Here is a 27,659-nt window from a genome sequence, read left to right on the forward strand (position 1 = left end):
TCTTCTTAACAAACATCACAAATCAATTGTGTACTCTATCTTTATAATTATGTGTCACATCTTTTAACCTTATAAATCTCCCAATGATATATCAGTACGACTTAGAAAATTCCTAATCTGTACGTAGATATGATTTATTTCCGTCATTTCAATATGAAATCATACAATTTTTACCTTTTTATGTAAACAGAAGTAAGAACTTCATTTTTTATCACATAGGCCTAACTACACTTACATTCCATTATGATTTTCTTAACATTAAAGTCCTGTGGGGATCCGGGTTAGAATAGGTCCTCAGTACCCCTTGCTTATCGTAAGAGACGACTCAATGGGGTGGTCGTTTGGACGAGACCGCAAACTCCGAGGCCCCGTGTTACAGTAGGTGTTCCCTCCCTTCTCAAAGGCCTAAGCGCCGAGCATTAGCCTAAAGTTTTCAGTCCTTCACCGGTAATGGTGACGTCTCCATATGAGTGAAATATTCTCGAGAGGGACGTTAAACAATATACAATCAATCAATCTAAACATTAACATCAACACCACGATGGGATCACAATGTCGAAATAGCGACAAAGATGGCGGCGATTTATGGAAGCACGTGTAGATAACGCATTTTGAATTCTTGCATGTTATTGCATTGTGATTATTGACCTTGACTGAAAGGGATAGGCGTGGCATTTTTATAGCCAAAAGAATATGCGTGGCGTGCTTATAACCAAATGAATAGACGTGGCGTGCTTATAGCCAATCAAATCGTGGTAATGTGTCAGTTTATGTAATGGTTTGGAAAAAGACAAGATACAGCACTGTAAACAGTTATGCAACACTATATTACTACGTAGCCCTGCAAAAATGGAGACAACAGCGAACAGTTACATCATTTAATCAAATTCACCCGACAATGTTTTCTTGCTTTCCTGATGATGGCCACTCAAAATCTCCGGAACCAAATCCACTTTTGGATCCACTCTTATCTCCTTCATTTTCCCCGCCATATCCAGTTGACCAATTTTGTCCGAAGTTATTTGACCCTCCGGACCCAAAATTTCCCCCAAATGGATTGGATTTATTAGAAGGCGAACCAAATCCACCACCAAAGGGATTGGATCCATTTGATGGGGTTCCAAATCCTCCTCCAAAACTACCGCCAAATGGGTTAGATCCATTCGATGGTTGACCGAATCCTCCCCCGAAGCTACCGCCCATTGGATTAGAATTACCCGAAGAGGGCTGTCCAAAACCGTTGCCCATGGGATTGGACGCATTGGAAGAGGGTTGCCCAAACCCGCCCCCAAAACTTCCACCAAATGGATTAGAACCATTAGATGGTTTTCCAAATCCGCCTCCGAAACTACCACCAAATGGATTAGAACCATTAGAGGGTTTTCCAAATCCACCTCCGAAACTACCACCAAATGGGTTAGAACCATTAGAGGGTTGTCCGAATCCACCCCCGAAGGTACCACCCATAGGATTGGATCCTCCACCCATAGAACTGGACCCTCCACTAGATTGTTGTCCAAATCCTCCACCCATTGAATTAGACCCACCTAATGGAGACCCATTTGTGGGTTGTCCGAAACCCGATCCTCCAAAACTACCACCCATAGAATTGGAACCACCTGATGGTTGTCCAAAACCACCCCCACCGAAAGGGTTGGATGCGTTTGGCTGTTTCCCAAATCCACTAGATTGCTGTGATCCATTCGCAAGTGCGCTCTCAAATCCAGATCCATATCCTGATCCAGATGACTGCCGTCTAAAACCTTGTTAAACAAAAATGGATCCGATATGAATACTGTGTATAGGACGATACTTCTTATTACATAACATCCAAGAACAAATATGTGAGTCAACATTTGTCAGATTAAGAATTTACGAGTTGCGCAAAATTAAACTAAGAAATATAGTATCTTACTTTTGGAAAATACAGTTGAAGATAGCGCCAAATGCATGCAGAAAATCCATTTTAAGAATCCCATGATTACAAATAGTCCACAGCTGATAGTTCAGACTACAGGTAAATAGTCTCCTTATCCAACAAAGCACTGTGCTTCTTATCTAATATCAAGATCGTAGAGGTGCATGGGATCGTAACACAATGCATGCTCAGATTCGTCGTGTTAAGTAGAGTCATACATTGGATGTGTGCATCGTGAGATCTTTTTAGCTCAGTTACAGTAAATGCTTTCAAATGATCAAAAATACAGTGGCATTTCAATGGAAAAAATAATAACCATAAATTAATAAAGCATGATGTGCTTGTGAAACACAATGTTCTCGAGTTTGATCATCTTCTGCTGCGGCAACTGTATCTTTACCGTTATGATTGACCTTGAACTTTAAGATATCAATGACCTTCACCTTTCAGATCAGTAAATTTCTATCTTTATGGTCTAGATTAATGTTGTGGACAGAAACACAAAAAGCAACTCGGGCCAAAACAATATCGGTCTCGGGGGCACAATCATTTTCTTGGAAAGTACAAAAGTTAAAACCATTGTCAAAGTTGTAGAAAGACAACGAGTAAGACAGATCAAAGCAGTATTCTCAGCGATAATCGATCTCGGGGACACTCATTGTGTGTAAAGCTTTACTTGTATCAGTAATACTTTCCAATTCTGAAATCCCGTGGGGATCCGGGTAAAAATAGGTCCTCAGTACCCCTTGCTTGTCGTAAGAGCCGACTAAATCGGGCGGTCCTTTGGATGAGACCGCAAAATCCGAGGTCCCGTGTCACAGCAGGTGTGGCACGATAAAGATCCCTCCCTGCTCAATGGCCATAAGCGCCGAGCATAGGCCTAATTTTGTAGCCCTTCACTGGCAGTGGTGACGTCTCCATATGAGTGAAATATTCTCGAGAGGGACGTTAAACAGTAATAATAATAATAATAAAGCCTTTATTTATCCAGGATTACATATTTAGCGATAACGCTAGTTTTCAATATGGTCCTGCAAATATTCAATCAATCGATCAATCCAATTCTGAAGCAGCCATCCGTTACATCTATTTTTGCCTCATGGAAAGTGACATCACATTAAAAAAAAAAATACTTAGATTCAAATAATATCCATGTCCACATAATCGAAGATTTGGGTGCATGTCTGTCTGTGACAACCACTTTACTTCTTATAAGTGGGACGATTTTTATTTTATTAATTGTACGCCTTGAGGTACGGCATTTCAGATGGTGTTCATTAATCTGTGACCTTGACATTGCCGACTTACTGAACAAATATAGAGAGAGGACTCTGATATTTACATGTATTCTGTCACAATTGACCCATTTATCATTGGGTAAATTGCGCAATGTCGGGCAATATGAAGAACGCGTAGAACTGCTTGTGAGAGAAAGAAAGAAAAAGAGATTCATCACGTAGCTCAGTAGGTTAGGACGTCGACTGCTGAACTGTAGATCGCGGATTCGAGTCCAACAGGGTTTTAAAAAAAATTCCAGATTGATTTGACCTAAAACTTCATTTTTTTTTTTTACTAAAAAAGTAAATTTGAAAGTTTTCAATTTCAAAATATTGTTTTACATATCCTCCAGTTTTATTCATATCAAAATTCTCTGGTATAGCAAACCTTCTTAACGAAAAAAAATTCGATTCTGGTCAATGATATAGTGAAGATATCGAGCAGTGATCTTACAATGATGTAGTGAAGATATCGAGCAGTGATCTTACAATGATATAGTGAAGATATCGAGCAGTGATCTTACAATGATATAGTGAAGATATCGAGCAGTGATCTTACAATGATATAGTGAAGATATCGAGCAGTGATCTTACAATGATATAGTGAAGATATCGAGCAGTGATCTTACAATGATATAGTGAAGATATCGAGCAGTGATCTTACAATGATATAGTGAAGATATCGAGCAGTGATCTTACAATGATATAGTGAAGATATCGAGCAGTGATCTTACAAAAACAATCTATATTTCAGTCGTCTTAAAGAATCGTGATAAGAAACAAATATGAATCTTAAAAGTATGTAAAGGACGGTCTAATAATGGGTATGAAACACGTCAGACAGCATTTGCCCCAGTGACAGGTTGTATTTGCTAATTAGACCATTATAACGACCATAGATATTTTGCAGAGTGCTTACTTGAAACCCCTGTAGCATTGATTTATTTGTCAGTAGTTTGCTCCAATTTAGAAAATGATCATACGCATAACATCCTCTTGCGTATCGAATCAGTTGGGAGACATAGACTCTATATGCAGATGATAATGGAATATTACTACTAATATGAATATGGGAAGTTGACGATAGATAAGCTGAAGTTATCTCGTTTGTCATTAAGTTGATTAGTTAGTTTGCATTGACATTTCAAATCCAAATTGTTAATTATTATAGTATGATATTTATGAACTCAGCCAGAGGACATTGTCAATTTTTTTCTACTTTCTTTACCTCTAGCATTTGTTTAGTATGAATGTCTGTCCGTGTGAATGTGTGAGCGAAAGAGTTGGAATTCTTAAAACCCTGTACCCCCTGGTCAGGTTGGGTTGTAAGGGTTGTGTAAAAGTCTGACTATATAACTATATACCTGAATAAATGTTGTTAAAACTGAAGAAAAAAATCCCAATAGCTGGATAGAATCCCTGACTAATGAAAATTGATCATCAGAATATTGATCAAAGATATCATAAGTTTCGGAAGTAGATGAGGTCGTTTTTATCATCTACCTACTGTAAAAGTGATACATGAATGTCTTAGGTGAATAAATTATCAAATATTGACTGATTTGATACGTTTTGCACGATCAGGTAAAGGTGTTGAAAGTTATCATCCCTTGGTATCATCAGCAGATAGCGTTGACAGACCCTTTGTTCACGACATGACTCCATCCAACGGCTGCTTGTTTTTATTGTAAACATACATATTTCTTTTTTGTGATTTCTCTTATTACCATGGATTTCGCTAACATTTACGTTTCATTCGCCTTAGTTACAGGTAAATATTTAAATACGATTAAATACAATTCACATTAATGTTTAAACCGTACATATGACCGCCTGCTTAGATTTTACTATTTATGATCATTTTCCAGAATTTTGTATTACTTCATGATTATGACAAATGTGATTTTGCAAACTTCCATGTTGTATTTCAATATCATTGCAGTTTGCACGTGCATTCCTTTGCCCGGTTTAGAAGAATTATCGTCTGCTCCTAATCAAGGGGAACCAGTAACGCTTACTGACTCGGCCATTCAAAACTTCATCAAAGGTGGCGCTGATTTTAATACAATGGTAAATTCACAGAAACCACGAACTGAAGGCAAACAAAAAACAGCTACCAAGATGGCGGTCACTCCAGATTCAACTGCCGTCTTGACTATGTTGGAAAATATGAATGGAATTCAACTCTTGCAATTATTAAGCAAAGCATTAAGACCGCAAAAGGTAGTGCAAACTGTTTCTAACAACATGATCAAACCCTCCGAAATAACAAATATACGGCCATCATATGAAGCAGCGAGAGACAAGCAAGATAGTCACCAGGTACCACCTCTGAAATCAGGCTCGTCTGGAATGGCGTCACCAATGGGAACAACGAGTAGACCAGTACATGAAGAAAATAATTCAAATGTTGAACTCCAAGGACTCCCTGATTCTGGTCGACAAAACACACACATGAAAACTCTACCGTCTACAGACGGTACGGTGTTAGCAAACATTGGTTATGAGAATACGGATAAAAATCAAGTCTTACAGACATCTGGAACAAATCATCTAATTCCATCAAATCCGCCAAATACAAATGAAGTGGATTTTAATCATGGTACTGAACAAACAAACTCAGGTGTCATGGGCGGCCAGACTTTACATACCAGCAACAACATTGGTATGTTTAACTCGGCTCAACTCTATACGAACCCTATGTCCATGTTGGCGGCAGGAATGGGTTCTGCGGGCGATGGGAGTATGGATAACCATGTCTCTATGATCAATAGTGGCAAACAGATTCCTAATCCAAAGGAAACGCCTGGATTTGATCCTAATCGATTGATGAGCTCTTGGACGCATACAAACGTCTTCAACCCTGAGAAATACAATGTAGGTCAAAACTTCGTATCAACGGATGAGTGGAGAAGCTATGCAAAACAACCTACTGGATATAATGGTCTGATGAACACGCTTAATCAAAAACCGATGGGAAGCAATAAAAATAATGACATTCGCCCGACCACCATGCCAACCCAAAAGGATATAAACATTTCTCTTAAGCCTTTCCGATCACAACAATCGATGCAGAACATGATCCAAGGTTCAGCATTGACTGCAAAAATGAATTTTATTCCGAACAACATGATATTACCCATGGCAAATTCGCAGATGCCAAAAATGAATATAAAGTTTACCTTTGATCCCGATAGATTGAATTCATTTAAGGGGACCTTTCATCCTGGACAGTTTGCACCTGTTTCTAACACCAATAGAGCACATTCACTCAAATTTGATGCTGATACAGTGAATCAACATTTAATGGGATTTGCAGAGGATGCACCCGCTAGACAAAATCAGCCTGCTCATATAGGAAAGGACAACGATCGCCAAAGGCATTTTGCTATTCCAAAATATAATGCAGATTCATTTAACACTGCAGCCATGAATTTTAGACCGGACATTTTCTTAGGTCCCTTATCGCAATATTTCAGCAAAAAACCTCAACATGAGACCAACAGGGACGCTTTAGGAAAAGCACTACTTAAGAATTCGGATGGAAAAAGGGATTTGCAAAATGACATCAAAGAGGATCAGAATATACCTTCCAGAAATGTATCCTCCCACAATGTGACCATTCATCAGACAACAGCCTCCGCCTCTACACCAGACAGAATGACAGGTGTCACGGCTACACCAGATACACCAAAGACTACATCCCTTGAAAACATTGGTGGGTTCAATCCTGATGAGGCAAACAGACCAATTATGTACAACCCGGGTATGTCACCAGGGATGAGTTTTGGGTCATTTCAAAATTTTCAGTACAATCCTCAACAGCAGAACATTGACTCAAATTCCACCGGAGGACAATCGGGTTTTACCAGCATTGGCTTCAATCCATCAGAGGTGAATACCGCGAAAATGAGTTTTGACGTCAACTCCCAATTAGGAATTGGAGGAGGATCAACTCATTTTAGTGGGCAATCTTTTTCTGGAGGATACGATCCAGTAAAAACAAACTTGATGGCTATTCAAAATCCGTTTTCTTCTACGAATGACAGCAAAGGATCATCATTCACTGCCGGTACTGTGTCTGGATTTCAGTCTGCTTTCATCGGTAGTTTTAATCCCAACAGTGTCAATCAAGGCATGATGCAAAATCTGTTAAACCCCCAGACTAAAGATAATAGCTCAAGTAGTGGATATTATTTCGGTATGAGCATGAATGGCTTTGGTGGATCAGGCTATGGAGGGAACTTTGATCCGTCGTCGGTTAACAATGCAGTTTTCAATCCAAATGAGGTAAACAAGGTAAAAATGCATTTTGATCCGAGTGCAATGCTGGAAAAAAATCCAGGTTACGACACCGACAAAGCATTAGCGTACAAGTTTGATCCTAGTAACATTAATAACATGCAGATGAATTTTCAACCATCTTATCTGCAAAATAATAAACAGGGATCTGGAAACGAAACCGTGATATTCAAACCAAAACTTCACACGGGTGCTAAGTTTGTCCCTGGATTACTTGGGGGCGGAGGGAATAATGGAATCCCAATGTTTAATCCAGCCTCGGTGAACAATGCTCATATGAATTTCTCCCCGGTCGGAATAAATAATCTTCCGACTAATCCAGTAAATATCACCAATGGAAACAATACCACCGACTCACCAAAAGACACAACTCTCTTCAACCCTAACAAGGTCAACGATGTCAAAATGAATTTCCAGCCTGATGGAATTGTGAATCCAGGTACCTCACGAAAAGCAGTTCAGATTGGGACGATTTTTACTCCCGGCCTGCTAACAGGCGGGAAATTATTACCAGAAAGTAACAAAGAAAGAGAGACAAGGGACAGATCAAGGCTCTTATTGAACAACCCATAATCGCTGTGCCGTTTGTTTTAATAAAGTTACCTAGAATTCAGAGACGAATATTTACGTATAATGAGTTAACTCAATTAAGATATTTAACTTCGTAAATCATTGAAATAAGACTTTTTTTAAAAATCAACTCAGAAACATCAGCAGTTTCTTAATATGATGTTGATATGACTTTCCATTCAATTATTACAGAGATTTGTGTGGTTGAGTATCAACGGATTTTTCGCAAAGTATTTTTCTATATCGCCTGCATAAGTTTCAATACTGAAAATCACTTTCTTCTTTTCAAACATGTGAGACCTCAGCATTAATTGTTTGGAAAATTATCTCAAAATATGACAATTAACTGCTGACATTCCTAAGTTTAACCTATGCTAATGCATAAAAATTCAACTATCACACCAGAAATAACCCGAGGAGAATTCTTTTCGGAAAGAAGTTTCACGTTATTTCTTGTGAAATTACATAATCAACAGCATGTTAAATAGTGCATATTTCAGAACAATTCCGTTGTATGCAAGGTGAAGATAACGAACAGTGATCAATCTCATAACTCCTACAAGCAATACAAAATAGATAGTTGGGCAAACACGGACCCCTGGACACAGCAGAGGTGAGATCAGGTGCCTAGGAGGAGTAAGCATCCCCTGTTGACCGGTCACACCCGCCGTGAGCCCCATATCCTGATCAGGTAAACGGAGTTATCCGCAGTCAAATCAGTGTGCCAAGAACGGCTTAACAATCGGTATGAAACACGTCAGACAGCATTTGTTATCAATACTTGCTACAAACACACACACACCCCCCTCAAGAAAAACATGAGGAAAACTAAATTTACCCTATGGAATGTAATTTTCTCCATTATTTCTCAATTAAATCCAAAACAGTGAGGGAATTTTTTTTTATACCTCTGGTATATCCAGGGGTCAGTGTTTGCCCAGCTCTCTGTTTTGTATTTGCAGGAGTTATGAGATTGATCACTGTTCGTTATCTTCGCCTTTCATAGTTATATCGGGAGGTGTAATGTATTTCAACAAATTTACAAGTCCCTTGGTTATTTTTAAAGACATTTTATATTTGTACTTATCACCTCCAAATATATAAACCTATACATCCATTTCCTTATCAAGAGACCTTTCATTATTGATGTAATGAGAGATATATCTTTTTTAAAATCATTCGACGCGCAATTTCTTTAAAATACATAACCTTCATATGCATCTTATCTTGTCTCTAAAAATAAAAAGAAAGAAAAAATGAGGTATATTTCCAGATCTGTTTTACCGTTACCATATTTCGATATAGTTCATGTCTGCGGCAAGTGAAAATATAAAATCAACTTCTATATTATAGCTGTTAATGCAAGGTATCCCATCTCTGGTATGTCCAGGGGTCCGTTTTGCCAAACTCTTTATTTTGTATTCCTTGTGGGAGTTATGAGATTGATCACTGTTCGTTATCTTCGCCTTTCATTAATTTATTGTAGCATAAAATGGGAGACAAAATTCTTTGAATTAATCAGAACGAACCTGAAACAATTGCATTACTACTTAAGTGATCTAACCACTGAACTAATGAGGCCGATATACGAGGCATGGTTCTATTACATGTAAAACTTATACGGTACCAATTTTGATGCACCAGATACATACGATAAAATATTCAATCTTCTTCGGAAATCGTACAAACACTCTTTATATCGACGAACCAGTAAGGTTGTTGGTAGGTTGCATACTGTTTAATGTCCCGCTCGAGAATTTTTCACTCATCTGGAGACGTCACCATTGTCTGTGAAGGGCTGCAAAATTTAGGTCTGTGTTCGGCACTTACGGCCTTTGAGCAGTGAATGATCTTTATCGTGCAACACCTGCTCTGACACGAGACCTCGGTTTTTGCAGTCTCGGGTGATCAAATCCCTAAGCTAATGAGGCCGATATATGACGTATGGTAACGTCACTACAAAATAAAATTCAACCTTTTTTCGGAAATCATACAAAACTCTTTACATAAGCAAGAGGAAAATTAGTTTAGGGCAAAATGGCAGAAACATCGCACATGTCGTTAAAATGAAAATGTTTAGAAGGTATAATTCGTGTACTGCGCGTGGATGTTAATGGAATCGGCGATATACTAATGATATCTTATTTGCATTGACTTTTTTAAATGTTTAATTACTGAAAATTGGTATTAATAAATTGTAATAAAGATCAAAGTGAACAACTATAGAGAGCGTCTGGGATAGTGTTAAAGGAACGAAATCAAAACGATTCTTGTTATGTACTAGTACATGTATATTGATTGATTATTGTTTAACGTCCCTCTCAAGAATTTTACACTCAAATGGAGATGTTATCATTGTCGGTGAAGGGCTGGAAAATTCAGGTATATGCTCGGCACTTACGACCTTTGAACAGGGAGGGATCTTTATCGTGACACACCGTCTTTGACACGGGACCTCGGTTTTTGCGGTCTTATCCGAAGGACAGCCCCATTCAATCGCCTCTTACGACGAGCAAGGGGTATTGAGGACCTATTCTAGCCCGGATCCCCAGGGGATTGCATGTATATCAAAATGTTCATTATTTCATGATTACTTTCATAAAGTAAGGATAACATTTTGTTGCGAAGAAAAACAATAATGATTTTAACAAATAACTAAAATTTAGAAAAGGAAAAGTGAAACAAAGAAAAGATAAAAACCCTAGAACATTCACAACTTGTAAGTCAATATCGTTATTAAATTTCAAAATAGAGTAATAACACCACTGTTCTTGAACAAAATACCAAATTATCTTCACCTGTCCGAAGACCTGGTTCTTATCGTAATATCGTGAGGTCATAAAGATAAAGTCGAGTGGGCCTTAATGAAGCGTGGGAATTAATATCTTGTCTCCAACATCGCATTCTTATGTGATAATTACGGAACTATTGTAACACCCACACCAACTTAACAAACACAGACTGTCAGGCTCGGGACAACATGTGGCTGTCCCTCCTAGTAGCGGTGATACTCGTATCTGCGGGCACGGCCCGTGATCTTAGAGGTAAAGAATGCATTGCCTTTTTCTTTTATAGATGATTTTCTGATTCTATTTTATAACCCTGCTTAATAGACATAATTTATAGAATGGAATGATTATTTAAAGTCCGCCAAACTCAGTCAGGAAGCGGAAGTAGTAGCAGCGGAAGCACTAGCGGCGGAAGTACGAGCACTTCCGGCAGTGGATCCAGTTCAGGCCAGCAGCTTTCACAGAACATGCAGCCACCATCATTTCTTCTAAATCCATCACAATTCATGGGTGGCGCAAGTGCGTATGTATCGATAGAAATTTGCGTATTAGTACATTTTACCGTGTGTTTATTGTTTATCTCAGTTCCCCTTGCTTCTCGTATGAGGCTACTAAATGGGCCGGTCCTTCGGACGAGACTGCAAAAACAGAGGTCTCGTGTCGCAGGTGTGGCGCGATGAAGATCCCACCCTGCTGAAAGGCCATAGACGCCGAACATAGGCCTGAATTTTACAAACCTTCACCGGCAATGGTGACGCCTCCATATGAGTGAAATATTCTCGAGAGGGACGTAAAACAATACACAATCAATCAATCAATTTATCACATAAGGTCATTTTTAAATGAGTGAACTTACGAAGACATTCAAATAACATAGCTGGTACAACTTGTCGTAGAAATGGGTTTATAATTGTATAAGTTTTGGATCAATAGAAGTTATGGGATTTATCACTGTTCGTTATCTTCGCTTTTCATTAACATATGCACACGACAGTTGCACTGCTTTGATTTAAGCCTTATCATATCTACCGCGCTATAGATACCAAGACAGTGGCTCAATCCATAGCTCTATCAGAAAACATTGTTATATACCAAAGAGCTACAGTTCCATCCATTATAAAACCATCAAAATTACGTCACAACTTCTTTTCTGCGCAAGATGTAGCTGTTATGCTTTTGTATTTTACATTACAGCCTATCGCTTTTTAAATACAATGGAGAAATGGTCACTTCAGTAGATCATTAATGTGTATTTATTATGTAGGTCCTCGAGTGGTGGATCAAGCAGTACAACGAGTGGTGGATCTAGTAGTAGTTCTTCATCTGGTTCCCCTTCATCTGGTTCCTCTTCGTCTGGCGGTAGTAGTCCATCTATCCCATCCTTTGATCCTAACAAAGTAAATAATATACAAGCAAGTTTTCTAGATCCATCCAAACTACAGCTAGGACAATCTGGCGGGGGAGGAGGTGGATTTGATCCTGACCAGATCAACAGCATGTCTTTTAGCTTCTTCAATCCCAATGCACTATTAAATAACGGTGGAAACAGTGGTCCGACTGGTAAACGTATGTATATCTTTTATATATATATAGACTTTCTGTTGCGAAAGTTTCTTCAAAGACTTCATTAAAAGATCGGATGTGAAAAGCAAATCGCACCCCTTTTGAAAAAAATTGTTTTATAAGATTTAACTGAATACTCTGTATATTTTGGGGGAAATAAGTTGCAGAGTTTGCGACATGTCACTAAAAGCTGCTGATGTGACATCTTTTTATGACGGAAAGATACTCAAGGAATTTCCATCTCCGAACAGACTTTCATACCTCTCTATTCATTGTTTTCGCCTTTCTTGAATGTGGTTTGAGAGACTTGAGTTGACATATGAATGGACTTGTATGTTGCATTGCGTTCGCAGGATAAATAGATTTGCAGGCTTTGGTGTCATGGAATTTGCAAGAAATAACAGTTTTTAAACAATTTTATCAATTACGATTTTAAAAAAATAAATAGAGAATACATTTCAGTAAATAACCATATGTGGCATCATGAAATGCATTATTCATGCATTGAGGTTCATACTGCCCCATTTCAAAATTTTTCGAACCAAAGTAGTTCGTCGGTAACTCAAACTTTTACTTAATTTTCTTGAATTTTCACATACCTTCGATAACATGAAAGCTTTTAATTGAAGAGAGTTTCACATACAAAAGTATTTAAATGTATCTGTATACCTTCTCTGTAATGTAACTTCTAGGTATTGTAAAGCGCCAGAGCTCGCCGTCTGCTCCAAGCAGCAGTGGAGGGAGCGGTGGCAGCAGTAGCGGAAGCAGTCCTCCAAAATACGACCCCAACAGCGTCAATAAACTCACAGCTAACATGCTCGACCCTTCCTCCTCCAAACTTGGTGCCAGCAATGGTGCTGCTGGAGGATTCGATCCTGATCAGTTTAACACAATGAAATTCAACTTCTTCAATCCTAACCAGATGTCGGGAGGTGGAGGCGGCAGTAGCGGCGGTGGAAGCAGTGGTAGTGCACCGAAGTTTGATCCTAACAGCGTCAACAAAATTCAGGCCAACATGTTGGATCCGTCTACTTCTAAGCTTGGAGCTAGTGGCGGAGCAGCTGGGGGATTTGACCCCGACCAGTTCAATACCATGTCCTTCAATTTCTTCAATCCACAAGCTCAAGTTGGCAAAAGGGGTACGTATTCATTGTAATCGAAAAATATACGCGAGTTTTCAATATGATCTAAACTCTGGTTGAAATTGAGCCAGCATTAAGATTGATATTGCTTAGATCACGATTTGTTATATACAATATTGTGCACAAATCGATAAAAGGTAAGCAAGGGTTATCAAATTGAAATAATTAAGAATTGATTTTATATTAAGCACCTTTATATTATACTTTCTCATTTATATATTTGGATTGGGTAGTAGACATTGTATCTGTATACCTTCTCTGTAATGTAACTTCTAGGTATTGTAAAGCGCCAGAGCTCGCCGTCTGCTCCAAGCAGCAGTGGAGGGAGCGGTGGCAGCAGTAGCGGAAGCAGTCCTCCAAAATACGACCCCAACAGCGTCAATAAACTCACAGCTAACATGCTCGACCCTTCCTCCTCCAAACTTGGTGCCAGCAATGGTGCTGCTGGAGGATTCGATCCTGATCAGTTCAACACAATGAAATTCAACTTCTTCAATCCTAACCAGATGTCGGGAGGTGGAGGCGGCAGTAGCGGCGGTGGAAGCAGTGGTAGTGCACCGAAGTTTGATCCTAACAGCGTCAACAAAATTCAGGCCAACATGTTGGATCCGTCTACTTCTAAGCTTGGAGCTAGTGGCGGAGCAGCTGGGGGATTTGATCCCGACCAGTTCAATACCATGTCCTTCAATTTCTTCAATCCACAAGCTCAAGTTGGCAAAAGGGGTACGTATTCATTGTAATCGAAAAATATACGCGAGTTTTCAATATGATCTAAACTCTGGTTGAAATTGAGCCAGCATTAAGATTGATATTGCTTAGATCACGATTTGTTATATACAATATTGTGCACAAATCGATAAAAGGTAAGCAAGGGTTATCAAATTGAAATAATTAAGAATTGATTTTATATTAGGCACCTTTATATTATACTTTCTCATTTATATATTTGGATTGGGTAGTAGACATTGTATCTGTATACCTTCTCTGTAATGTAACTTCTAGGTATTGTAAAGCGCCAGAGCTCGCCGTCTGCTCCAAGCAGCAGTGGAGGGAGCGGTGGCAGCAGTAGCGGAAGCAGTCCTCCAAAATACGACCCCAACAGCGTCAATAAACTCACAGCTAACATGCTCGACCCTTCCTCCTCCAAACTTGGTGCCAGCAATGGTGCTGCTGGAGGATTCGATCCTGATCAGTTCAACACAATGAAATTCAACTTCTTCAACCCCAACCAGATGTCGGGAGGTGGAGGCGGCAGTAGCGGCGGTGGAAGCAGTGGTAGTGCACCGAAGTTTGATCCTAACAGCGTCAACAAAATTCAGGCCAACATGTTGGATCCGTCTACTTCTAAGCTTGGAGCTAGTGGCGGAGCAGCTGGGGGATTTGACCCCGACCAGTTCAATACCATGTCCTTCAATTTCTTCAATCCACAAGCTCAAGTTGGCAAAAGGGGTAAGTTTCTGATAATGAAAAGAATGACAATCATCAACTGAATGAAAAAGTTGATTGATTGATTTTATTTTGTTTATCGTCCCTCTTGAAATATTTTCACTCATGGAGACGTCACCATTGCCGATAAAGGGCTATGGTCGGCGTTTACGGCCTTTGAGCAGGGAGGGATCTTTATCGTACCACACCTGCTCTGACATGGGAACTCGGTTTTTGCGGTCTCATCTGAAGGACCGCCCCATTTAGTCCCTCTTACGACAAGCAAGGGGTACTGAGAACTCATTCTAACCCGGATCCTCACGGGAACAGGTAAAGGTAACGAACAGTGATCAATCTCATAAATCCTGTGAAAATTACAAATTTGAGAGTATTGCTAACGTGGACCTTTGGGAGAGCCTGAGGTTTGGGATCAGGTGCTTAGGACGAGTAAACATCCCCTGTTGCCTGGTCTACTGTGAACTCTTTATCTTGATCGTGTAAACGGATTAAACGTAGTTAAATCAGTATGTAAACGGCCGGACAGTTGACACGATACAGGCCAGACAGTTTTCGACTTAATGACGTCATTGTAACTACCAAAAACTGACGAGTATGTTAACAGTCTTAATTTCCAAGGGTACAAATTGTGCTCCAACATTAGCTGACCTTTAGACAGAATTTATTCAAAAGCTTCTAAATGAAAGGAAAAAATCTCTTACTGTGGAATTCAACTGGACTTTTATGATTACACGGCGGGTGTGACCGGTCAACAGGAGATGCTTGCTCCTACTCTAGGCACCTTATCCCACCTCTGGTGTGTCCAGGGTCAGTGTTTGCCTTTCCCTAAATTTTGTAATCTTAGGATTTATTAGTTCATTACGTTAACTTGTTCACTGTAAAAATTAATTTGGCTAATATCACTGTTTTATTGAAGCAGCTGTACTAGCCATGCACATTATAGAAATCATTGCAAACAATTCCGCATTATCGCTTCAACGATGAAATTTATTTTAGGCGTTCAAAGACGTCAGACTTCACCATCATCCCCTAGCTCCAGTGGGTCTTCATCCGGAACTTCAGCAAGTGGAAGCTCTAGTGGCAGTTCAACTTCAGCTGGGTCCTCACAGATGATGAGTCCAAACATGTTTATAAACCCAGGCGCCTTTCTAATGGGAGGTAACTCTGGAGGCAGTGGTGGAAGTTCATCTTCTCCTTCTTCATCCTCTTCCTCATCCCCCTCTTCCTCATCCTCCTCTTCCGGTGGAGGTGTGCAGAAACCATCTTTTGATCCAAACAAAGTTAATCAAATCCAGTCGAGTTTTCTAGACCCATCTAAGGCAAAACTCGGTTCAGGAGGTTCTGCAGCGGGGGGATTCGATCCTGATGCAGTCAACACTTTGTCTTTTAATTTCTTCAATCCAAGCAATCTTCTTGGACGTTAAAGATAGGTAAATGATTGAAAAATATCAAAATTGTTTAAAATCTAATTTGATTTAATCTTAACATAATTATAAGTTTCTTTTGTCTTTCTTTTCAGGTAAATCCAAGAATCAGCATAATTTGCTGACACGAAAATATAAAGAAATAAAATTGAAAACTTCTAATATGTTGCTTATTACTTGATCAGATTACAGAAATAATAATATATCAGTCGCGATGATTCAGTGGTTAGAGCGTTTGTTTCGTGACCGGAAGTTCGTGGGTTCGAGCACCGTTCGTGACTTTGCCACGTTAAATCAATAACGTAAAAATAGATAGAGGAAAAGGTGAATATAACAAACAGTGATCAATCTCATAACTCCTATAAAGGTGAAGATAACGAACAGTGATCAATCTCATAACTCCTATAAAGGTGAAGATAACGAACAGTGATCAATCTCATAACTCCTATAAAGGTGAATATAACGAACAGTGATCAATCTCATAACTCCTATAAAGGTGAAGATAATGAACAGTGATCAATCTCATAACTCCTATAAAGGTGAAGATAACGAACAGTGATCAATCTCATAACTCCTATAAAGGTGAATATAACAAACAGTGATCAATCTCATAACTCCTATAAAGGTGAAGATAACAGTGATCAATCTCATAACTCCTATAAAGGTGAATATAACAAACAGTGATCAATCTCATAACTCCTATAAAGGTGAATATAACGAACAAGTGATCAATCTCATAACTCCTATAAAGGTGAAGATAACGAACAGTGATCAATCTCATAACTCCTATAAAGGTGAATATAACGAACAAGTGATCAATCTCATAACTCCTATAAAGGTGAAGATAACGAACAGTGATCAATCTCATAACTCCTATAAAGGTGAATATAACGAACAGTGATCAATCTCATAACTCCTATAAAGGTGAAGATAACGAACAGTGATCAATCTCATAACTCCTATAAAGGTGAAGATAACGAACAGTGATCAATCTCATAACTCCTATAAAGGTGAAGATAACGAACAGTGATCAATCTCATAACTCCTATAAAGGTGAAGATAACGAACAGTGATCAATCTCATAACTCCTATAAAGGTGAATATAACGAACAGTGATCAATCTCATAACTCCTATAAAAGTGAAGATAACGAACAAGTGATCAATCTCATAACCCCTACAAGCAATACAAAATAGAGAGTTGGGCAAACACGGATTCCTGGATATACCAGAGGTGGGATCAGGTGCGTAGGAGAGTAAGCACCCGCTGTCGACAGGTTACACGCACCGTGAGCCCTATATCATGAGAGGTTGTTTCTTTGCCAAACGCCTGGCATTTAGATCTGAGTCATGTGTCTTTCTGGTAATCTTAAAACCTGAAACCCCGAGTCGCGTTAGTACGATAAAGAACACAGAGCTATATCTCGAAGTCTACAGTTATAGTCTTCCATCTACAGCTGGTAGCGTCTCCCTACGAGTGAAAAAATCTCGACGGGAATTTAAAAACAAAATAAACACAAACAAAAGAAATGATGATGTGCTACTTACTGCCTAACAATTAAGATAGCACATGTAATGAATTCATTTATTAAGTATAATCCACATAGGCGTCGTCCAACTTCACATATCCAATCAGTCAATTTAACATATACATGTACCTAATACATTGTACATAAAATTCCTGTCAGACAATGGCTGTAGACTACACGTATTTAAATGTAATTTTTCGAAAATTAAACATTTCGTTCAAGATATTAATGCATTGCCTTGTGAAGTTTCTTATTTTCAATGCGTTATGGGAACAATTATATTGAAGGTAGAGATCGAGGTAAAAGTACACGAAATTTTATCAGTTTTAAAAAGTTTATCAGATTTTATCAGTTATATAAATTCCATTTGAGCTTAATCCAAACTAAATTTAGAAGCAGTGAACCAATTATATCCTGACAAAAAAGAATATACAGAATTTATATGCAAAAACGGTTACTTTGGTTGTTTGGTTTTTTTGTTGTTTTTTTTTTTTGGTTTTTTTTTTTTATGTATGATTGATTTCCTTATCGCCGCTACTTCTGTCGTTCTTTCAATAAATGTTTTATAAAATGTAGATTTCTTAGCGTTATTTTTGGATGCTTCAAAGTATTGAATACAATTTCCCTGGAAAAGGATACGTTATTCAACATAGATTCGAGCATGCGTCGACATGATTAAACACACCATAATAATAATATTTACATTCATTGAATCTTTTCTCTTATATTTCTTTTGAAATTGACATTGCTTTCATCATACACAATGAATGTCGGTGGCAAACTAGTTCGATCCAGGTTTCTTAGTACCATCTCTGTCTGTGTAATCATCACCAAATATGGAACGTCTTCAAGGCAAAAGGGTGCATTGGTTGTTCCAATTAACGTAACGATTGGGTCAACCAAATATATTTTAGGACTTAAAACTGGTTTATATTTTAAATATATATATATAAAATATCAATATAAACAATAGAATACTAGTATCTTTCTTTGTTGTTTCATCCACAGGCACTCGACGTTTTAAATATCTATAATTAAAAAAAATTGTCTTCCGGTAATCCGATGAAACAAAGAAAGCATTTTATTGTTTAAACGAAGTCATCCACGGTAAAATGCGATTCTAACACGGAGAACTAATACATAAGGGTTACTGCTGTCCGTGATATTGATAAGAGCAATGAACTTTGTACACTGGGTATCTTAAATGATGAAAGTCCTTCTATCATAGAGAGTTGAACTTGGGATGACTTTAAAATCACACAATTTTAGATGTATAATTAGACGTCCAGAAAAGTATAAACGGTATATAGAGAGACAATTTTCTCTGATAAGTCCTTGTTCACGATAATTAGCTATTTATTGCCATATTTATATTCAATGACAACCGATTCCCAAACATGTCTTATCTATGGTAGTACTACGAAGTCCAGGTCGTTCTTTTCTGACTCATAGCCTAAATTACAGCATAGAAAAATGTTACCAAAAATACTAATATTTACATTGATATATTCCATATCAGCTGAATCCAATCGGTATGTGTTGGAATTCCGACGGCTACTTTCAAGTGAGTGTTTCTCATAGAATTATTTACTCCCCTATCGGCTAGTTTGAATTACAAATGTTATGAATAACCTTTATGGCAAATTTAAACTATCTACTGAAATTCGATTGATATGCTATTGATTTATATTTATAAAGGCAATTCAGTTCACAGAAGACAGACGTTTGATCCTAACGCCATGATGTTTGGAGGGGGAAGTTCAACTTCGAGTAAATCCCAGTTCATGGGCAGCTTCAACCCAAACCAGATGATGAGCAGCATGGGGACCGGCATGAATATGTTTAATCCTGGATCCCAAACTAGCGGACAGACCTCAACTCAATCATCCGGTACGATGACGTCATTCGATCCCACAAAGCTCAACAATCAATTAAGCAGTTCTTCTGGATCCCAAACTAGCGGGCAGACCTCATCCCAATCATCCGGTACGATGACATCATTCGATCCCACAAAGCTCAACAATCAATTAAGCAGTTCTTCTGGATCCCAAACTAGCGGGCAGACCTCATCCCAATCATCCGGTACGATGACGTCATTCGATCCCACAAAGCTCAACAATCAATTAAGCAGTTCTTCTGGATCCCAAACTAGCGGGCAGACCTCATCCCAATCATCCGGTACGATGACGTCATTCGATCCCACAAAGCTCAACAATCAATTAAGCAGTTCTTCTGGATCCCAAACTAGTGGAATGGGCGGTGGTTTTAGTCCCAATCAAATGATGGGAGGTGGAACTCAGTCTGGGGGAACCAGTGGAACCAGTTCGGGTAGTACCAATACTGGAGGCTCCTCTGCTTTTGGGGGTAGTTTTAATCCAAACCAACAAGGTGGTGCTCAGTTTACAAATCCAATGTCACAAATGGGAGGGGGACAGGGAGGAGCATCATCGTCAACTATAACAAATTATAATCCCAATAATGCCGCAGTAAATATGGCAGGAGGTTATGATCCAAATGCTGCCAACTCAGGACAGGGCACAGGAGGGAATGCACCATCATTTACGAACGGAATGGGCATGAATGCCCAGCAGCAATCGATGGGAGGAGGGACCATGCCAAGTGGCAATGGCATGACGCAGCAATCAGGTAGTGGAGGTACTTCCACACCAAGTGGTGCAAGCAGTGGGGGTGGGAGCTCTTCTTTTGGAAGTCCCACTGGATCGGGAACGAGTTCACCTGGAACAGGTAGTGCTTCGTCATTTGGAAGTCCAACTGGCTCAGGAAGCAGTACCTCTGGAAGTGGTAGTTCCTCATCCTTTGGGAGTCCAACTGGATCTGGATCAAGCGCTTCTTCCTTTGGAAGTCCAACCGGATCTCCTAGTAACTCACAAGGAAGTCCAAGTTCTTTTGGCAGCTCTACCGGGACACAAAGTGCATCTACAAGCGGAGGCAGCAGTTCTGGTGCTGCAGCGTTTGGTAGTCCCACATCCGGAGGTGGGTCTTCATCTGGAAGTGGTGCAAGCCAGACTTCCGGTGGGGGATCAACAATGTCGTCATTTGATCCTATTAAGACAAACGTTGAGACAACTCAGACTGGATTTAATCCCCTTAGCCCAGCTTTAGGTATGGATGTGATTTATTGGGTACTATTATCAAGTTAAGGAAATAAGGTACTTTTATCAAGTCATCTTAATTACACTATGCGTAACAATACAGCAAAATAAACGTAACTGATCGAAGTGAAGAATATTACCTATATCAATATGCATTACTTCGAGCATGTTTTCTTGTAGGGAAAGTACAAAACTTCATGGGACCCCAATCCAGTTGTGAGTATGACAGTTTTTGTAGCAGTACAAATTAATTCATATGTATTGCAGGGACACCCTTATTTCTTTTATTTATGTTTATTTAGCAACTGGTGGTGTTTTCGATCCCGGTTCAGTAAACACGCAGATGGCGGTACAAGGAGCTAGCTTGAATATGTTTGGAGGTAAGAGTTATCCCAGAACACTCAGAATGACTAGTAAATGACCAATACCAAACTGCGATACGACTGTCAAATATACTTTCTGCAAGTGGTCTGCCATTGCTATACTAGGTGCTGGGGGCAGTGATCCAAACAAAATGGATGCCAGCTCATTAATGGGTGGATCTCCTGGAATGATGAGCGGAGCCAGTCAAGTTAATGGTGGATCCAGTAGTGGTGGAAGTAAGACAAACATATTTAATCCTATGGGATCAATGATGGGTGGATCCACTGGGAGTGGAGGTGGAACTTCGGGTCCTATGAATATGATGAATTCTATGATGAGTACATCTGGCTCAGGAAGAACGAGCAGTTCAAGTAACGTAGAAGTTTCTAAAAGTAACTGGATAAGATATACAGTGTATGGAAACGGCTGAAAATTATTCATACATGTATATGCAAGCGTCTAGAACCTATCACTCTTCTGTTATGAAAACTTCAAAATATTCCTGTATGTACAAATTCAGTGGCGTCATATTGCAAACAAACTAATCGCGATTTAAGAAATGCGTTTCATAGCTGTTCCATTTTAGTTGACTGTTCAACGTAAAGTTAATAGAGAATTAAAAATTATCAAAACACTCCTCAAATAACACGTGTGTAAAATCATTCGTTTGGGAGTAGCTTGTGCCTTATGAATTAGAATGCACTCTTGCAATAAACGGTGCATGGGATTAATCATGAATAGAATCAAGCAATACTTACCTATTTCCTCTGTTAACTGTAGGTGGTACTTATTTCCTCTGCTGACTGTAGGTGGTACTTATTTCCTGTGCCGACCGCTGCGATGGCCGAGAGGTTAGAGCGTTCGTCCCGCATGCGGAAGGCCGGGGTTCGAATCCCGGCCCCGACAGACCAAAGTCATTAAAACAGGTAGTGACAGTTCCATCGCCAAACGCTCGGCAAAAGGTGTGAATGTCACGGGTCCTCGGAGATGACCTTAAAAACGCATGACCCGTGTCACAGCAGGTGTGGCACGCTAAAGAACCCTCACTGCTCAATGGCCGTAAGTGCCGAGCATAGGCCTTTTGAAGCCCTTCACCGGTTTTGGTGACATCTCCATTCGAGTGAAAAATTCTCGAGCGTCTCGTTAAGCAAGATACAATCAATCAATCAATTTCCTCTGCTGACTGTAGGTAGTACTTATTTCATCTGTTGACTCTAGGTGGCGGTAGTGGAACCTCCTCCAGTGGACCGTCACCTGGCGGAAATCCAATGGATCCCATGGGGGCGATGTCTGGTAATGTATTGTGAATTACCAGTTCATTTCATAAAACGCTTCTGTCTACTGTCAAATCATCAAAGCGATCTCGGCTCCATGTTCAGACATCTTAGACTTTTAAGATAGGTAGTGAATGTTCTTTCGCTAAACGCCCGGCATTTAAAAGTGGAATCACGGGCCCTTCGGATATGACCTTAAAAGCAGTGGTCCTGTGTGACCGTAGGCATTGAAACGATTGAGAACTTTCACTCTTATGGTTTTGAACACCAGGCGTGGGTCAAACGTTTTGGGGACATAAAACAACAAGCGAACGAAATAAATTATCACTGAAAACAGCCACTGTTTTCAATGGGTTTTGTTTTTGTTTTTTTTAAATCTGATTCATTTAACGTTTACCAGTCCAAACAACGAAGTGTACTGGACATTACTTCCAACTGATCCGAAGAAATATTGGTGAACGATACCTTTGTTATTTTACCGAAGTCCCTGCGTCTAGCACAGTTAGAATTTTCTGGCATCATTAAAGCACATATTATTTTCTTCGTCTGGGGACTGAGTGACACAGAATGGAAGGTGACATTTCACCTACAGCTTGTGTCGTCAAGATACGAATGAAAACTTTTCGAAGGTCGTAAAACAAATAAACAAAAAATAATATAGATTCTTAAATATACGCGAGGAATTTATTACCGCGTGATTTCGCGAGAGACATCAGTCGCAAAATAAAATCACTCGCTTTTCATTTTCTGTTGATAAAATACATGTAAAAACTCTTGATTAACAGACGACACACGAATTCATGTTCACGCGATTCTTGATTAACAGACGACACACGAATTCATGTTCACGCGATTCTTGATTAACAGACGACACACGAATTCATGTTCACGCGATTCTTGATTAACAGACGACACATGAATTCATGTTCACGCGATTCTTGATTAACAGACGACACATGAATTCATGTTCACGTGATTCTTGATTAACAGACGACACACGAATTCATGTTCACGCGATTCTTGATTAATAGACGACACACGAATTCATGTTCACGCGATTCTTGATTAACAGACGACACACGAATTCATGTTCACACGATTCGTCGTATACGAGTCATTTCGTCATATGAAGTACTCTCGTAAAATAAGGAATCTACAGTATTTCGTTCGTATAGATTTGAGTCTGTCTTTTCAAAAACTTTGCCCGTGGAGATCCGGGTTAGAATAGGTCCTCAGTACCCCTTGATTGTCGTAGAAGGCGACTAAATGGGGCGGTCCTTCGGATGAGACCGCAAAAACCGAGGTCCTGTGTCACAGCAGGTGTGGCACAATAAAGACCCCTCCCTGCTCAAAAGCCATAAGCGGCGAGCATAGGCCTAAATTTTGCAGCCCTTCACCGGCAGTGGTGACGTCTCCATATGAGTGAAATATTCTCGAGAGGGACGTTAAACAATATTCAATCAACCAATCAATCAAAAACTTTGTCAATGCCTTACACTTTTCTTGAATTCATGTACTGTAACGTATCCACATCGATATATCCCGAAAGAAAGAAAAGTATTGTGAATTTACCTGAACCTTTAATTAAGCTGTAGGCAAAGTACCATAGACCTATTCTTAGGACTCAGCCAGGGCCGTAGCAGTGATGATTTTAAGGCCATATCAAAAGACCTGCTATTCTCACTCTAAATGCGGAGCAATTATTCTATCTTCACGCGTTAGCTTTGACGCGGCCATGACACGAGCAGGGATCAAAGTCATGACATTTCGGTTACAAAGCGAACGCTCTGACCCAATTACATGTAACTAGCACAATCGATGTAGCAGTAATGAAGTAGGAGTCAGATAAACTATAGGGCAAGTTGTTGTTAAAACATCAGCAGCAAGCAGCTTTAATGCATTTGATTTAATGATGAATGTTTTATAGAGCTTTTTCTGTTGTCATGCCAACTGTTAATGTAAATTGCTTCGTCACGTGATGCTTTTGCGAGCTTTTGTAACATAAATGGCAAATGAAAGACTAGCTTTTATTTTTAAATTTCGGCGCCAATTTGCTCTTTTTCATTTTTTGAACGTTTCCGTTTGATGTTGCTATAGGTGGCGGGGCCATGTCTAAGTTTACCGGTGGCACAAATCTCATGGATCCTAAAGGATTTATGAATGGTAAAATTTCCAGATTGATCATTAATGGAATGTGTCTGTATATAATATAAATAATTATTGCTTTTTTTTATATACATACTGGATTACAGAGTATAAAGTAAAAGAGATAAAATGTAAATTATATAGGAGAAATAATCCTGATATCCGACTGTATATGGGATGAAAATTCATACATAGGATATTTTATCCTACCAACGTACTGTGTAGGTAGATAGATAGAGAGATTTGTTCCTAAAACAGTTTAAATAGTATTAATTATCCTACTAAAAATTCTGGGATTATTTATCCTATTAAGATTTGTCATCCCATAGAATTATGATATAGGATTTTGTTAGGAAAGAAAATCCTACCATTCTCTTATAGGATTTTTGTCTTTGAAAGCTGATATCTATTACTCTACAAGGATGCGCGAGCAAAATCTTGGACTATGACATGCTGGTAAAAAAAACCCAAAAAAACACCCACCATATGCATTTGATTTTTTTCTCGAAAATCTTTATTATAAAGGGTAACAAATAACTGCAATAATGTAGCCTTCTCCGACTTTTTTGGGGGTGGGGGGTGCGGTGGGGGTCTACAACTCCATAGGATCTCCGGTTATCAGGAGAACTCGTACCCGGGTACGAGGTCTCCAACGGAATGGGTACCATCAGGAATATCTGGCCACGAGTTCTCCTGGAGAATAACTTTGTCATTCTATCAAATAGAATTGTGGGTACGACTTCTAGAGAAAAACTTTGTCAATTTATCCTCCACGGGTACGAGTTCTTTAGAAAAATTACTTTGTCATTTTATCAGATAAGTCTGGGTACGAGTTCTCCTGGAGAAAAACTTTATCATCTTACCAAATAGAATTGTGGGTAAGAGTTAAAAAAAAAACAAAAAACTTTGTCAATTTATTATAAAAATCTGGGTACGAGTTCTCCAGGAGAAAAACTGTCATTTCATTTGATAAGTCTGGGTACGAGCTCTCCCAGTGAAAAAAATTGTCATTTTATCAAACAAAAATCTGGGTACGAGTTCTCCCGGGGGAAAAACCTCTGTCATTTTATCAAATAGATTCTCCTGGAGAAAAAATTGTATCAGTTTTGGTATTGAATCCTGGGCAAAGTTGGTATACTCTTTTTAGTGTAAACAACATTGGAAACAACTACATGAAGCTTATTACATGTTATTCATAAAAATAGTTTGCACCATTACGAAGATCTTATGGAATTGTAGCCCTCTCCCCAAAACGTCAGAATAAAAAAAAAAAAATCGGAGAGGGGTACATTATTGCAGCTAAATAACAAAGAGGTCGGACTTAAATGTGGCACTTTTTATTGTTCCAGTGTGTTGATTCGGTCTATGGATTTGCAGTGCTACGTAAACATAGGTGGTGAACGCTCTTTTGCCAAACACTTGACATTCAGAATTGAAAGACGCTTGTTTTTCGGATAAGATATTAAAAACCAAGGTCCCTTGCTGTGACGGGCTGCTGGCACGTTAAAGAGCCTTCACTGAGCACTACGGCCCTGAGTGCTACTTTAAGGTCGAAATTTGTGGTACTTCGCCTACGCATGTACACCTAGTGATGTCTGAATATGAGTGAAAAATTCTCGAATGGTCGTAAGACAACAAACACGCATCGTCGCTAGCCACGGCTACTGAGTCCGGTAGTACCTACCCTCCCTCAACGGAGATGATAGGCGTGCGACGACGACAGACACGTTATGTACAGAAATAGATGAAATCATAGTAACATTTTGATGACGTATGCTTTTTATGTCGTAATGTAAAATATTTTTTGTATACTCGATCTTCCTTCCTTGTTTCGAGTCAGAGGAATACATAGTATTTACGATTCTAAGACATCCTTGGTGACCTGTTTTAAAATCTGTACTTTTCTTACCCAGGGGGAGGCTTAACTGGTAGCCAATCAAATCAATTCTCAGTGCTAGGTAAGTTTTACAGCATACACTAACGATTTTTTTTTCTTTCTTTCCTTTTCACTTTCGTCTTGTAAATTGTGGAATGTTTTGGAATATATTCATTCATAGATTCATAGTATTGTATTATTTCTTCTTATCTTTGCAGGGAAACGTACCTTACCAGGTAATCTTTGAATGTGATAGAGAGAGAGAGAGAGAGAGAGAGAGAGAGAGAGAGAGAGAGAGAGAGAGAGAGAGAGATTGAGATTGAGATTTATAAACATACTTTGAACAGATAGTCGTTGTTGGAGATTTAATCATAAACGTACTTTTTAGAAGTTAGTTCGTAAAGGGATGAAAAGGAACACGAAATAATGACGTCGTGCACTGTATCCAATTAATTAACTTATCTCGACTTCAGATTGCAAGAAATATTTTCAAATATACTAGAGTCATTACCATACTGGTGAGTGGTTATTGTGTGAGAGAGAAGGGGGGGGGGGGGTAGTTTGATTTAAATTTATGAATAAATTCTTTATTTTTCAAGGAGTGGCCAAGGTAAGAACATGTGTTTATGAATATAAAAAAGCTAGTTGAAAAACTTTGAAAAATAAAAATGAAATTCTTTCTCAACCGAAAAAAACACAACCTTTTTCATAGTATATTATATAATCATGCGTTTTTGTCTTGTAGAGTGAGACAAATAAATACCGAGAGCTATTCCTGTCACTGTTGGATGTACTCGAGAAAATGTCGAATTAAATCACAAGTCATTACACAGAGTCATTTCCACTGCACTAAATTACAGAGCTAGTGGCTTTTGCATCTAGATGGTCCGCTAAAATTTAAAGGGACTGATTCTCGATTTTCCCCAAAACTTT

General features: G+C 39.0%; 4 protein-coding genes across 4 annotated transcripts; 3 read left to right on the top strand and 1 right to left on the bottom strand.

Annotated features, from left to right (window-relative positions):
- Positions 1-870: 870 nt before the first annotated feature.
- LOC125649000 (keratin, type I cytoskeletal 9-like) lies at positions 871-1,998 on the bottom strand. The gene is made up of 2 exons (XM_048876132.2): positions 1,916-1,998; positions 871-1,763 (listed from the first exon to the last, which is right to left on the bottom strand). Exons 1-2 carry the CDS (start codon positions 1,977-1,979, stop codon positions 889-891), a joined length of 939 nt encoding a protein of 312 aa, XP_048732089.2. The 5' UTR covers positions 1,980-1,998; the 3' UTR covers positions 871-888.
- Positions 1,999-4,841: 2,843 nt separating this feature from the next.
- Positions 4,842-8,110, top strand: LOC130055213 (GATA zinc finger domain-containing protein 14-like). Its single transcript, XM_056167083.1, has 2 exons — positions 4,842-4,966; positions 5,138-8,110. Exons 1-2 carry the CDS (start codon positions 4,924-4,926, stop codon positions 8,068-8,070), a joined length of 2,976 nt encoding a protein of 991 aa, XP_056023058.1. The 5' UTR covers positions 4,842-4,923; the 3' UTR covers positions 8,071-8,110.
- A 2,937-nt stretch (positions 8,111-11,047) lies between these two features.
- LOC125651375 (uncharacterized transmembrane protein DDB_G0289901-like) lies at positions 11,048-16,585 on the top strand. Its single transcript, XM_056167084.1, has 8 exons — positions 11,048-11,111; positions 11,214-11,379; positions 12,121-12,426; positions 13,149-13,363; positions 14,078-14,284; positions 14,564-15,010; positions 16,001-16,434; positions 16,524-16,585. The coding sequence occupies exons 1-7, from the start codon at positions 11,048-11,050 to the stop codon at positions 16,426-16,428; spliced, it is 1,833 nt and encodes a 610-aa protein (XP_056023059.1). The 3' UTR covers positions 16,429-16,434; positions 16,524-16,585.
- Positions 16,586-19,694: 3,109 nt separating this feature from the next.
- LOC125651374 (uncharacterized transmembrane protein DDB_G0289901-like) lies at positions 19,695-27,540 on the top strand. The gene is made up of 8 exons (XM_048879934.2): positions 19,695-21,078; positions 21,371-21,448; positions 21,557-21,802; positions 22,650-22,724; positions 24,803-24,868; positions 26,945-26,962; positions 27,326-27,336; positions 27,472-27,540. Exons 1-8 carry the CDS (start codon positions 19,695-19,697, stop codon positions 27,538-27,540), a joined length of 1,947 nt encoding a protein of 648 aa, XP_048735891.2.
- Positions 27,541-27,659: the final 119 nt, after the last annotated feature.

The sequence above is a fragment of the Ostrea edulis genome, chromosome 5 (genome assembly GCF_947568905.1).
Source record: "Ostrea edulis chromosome 5, xbOstEdul1.1, whole genome shotgun sequence".
Lineage (NCBI taxonomy): Eukaryota > Metazoa > Mollusca > Bivalvia > Ostreida > Ostreidae > Ostrea > Ostrea edulis.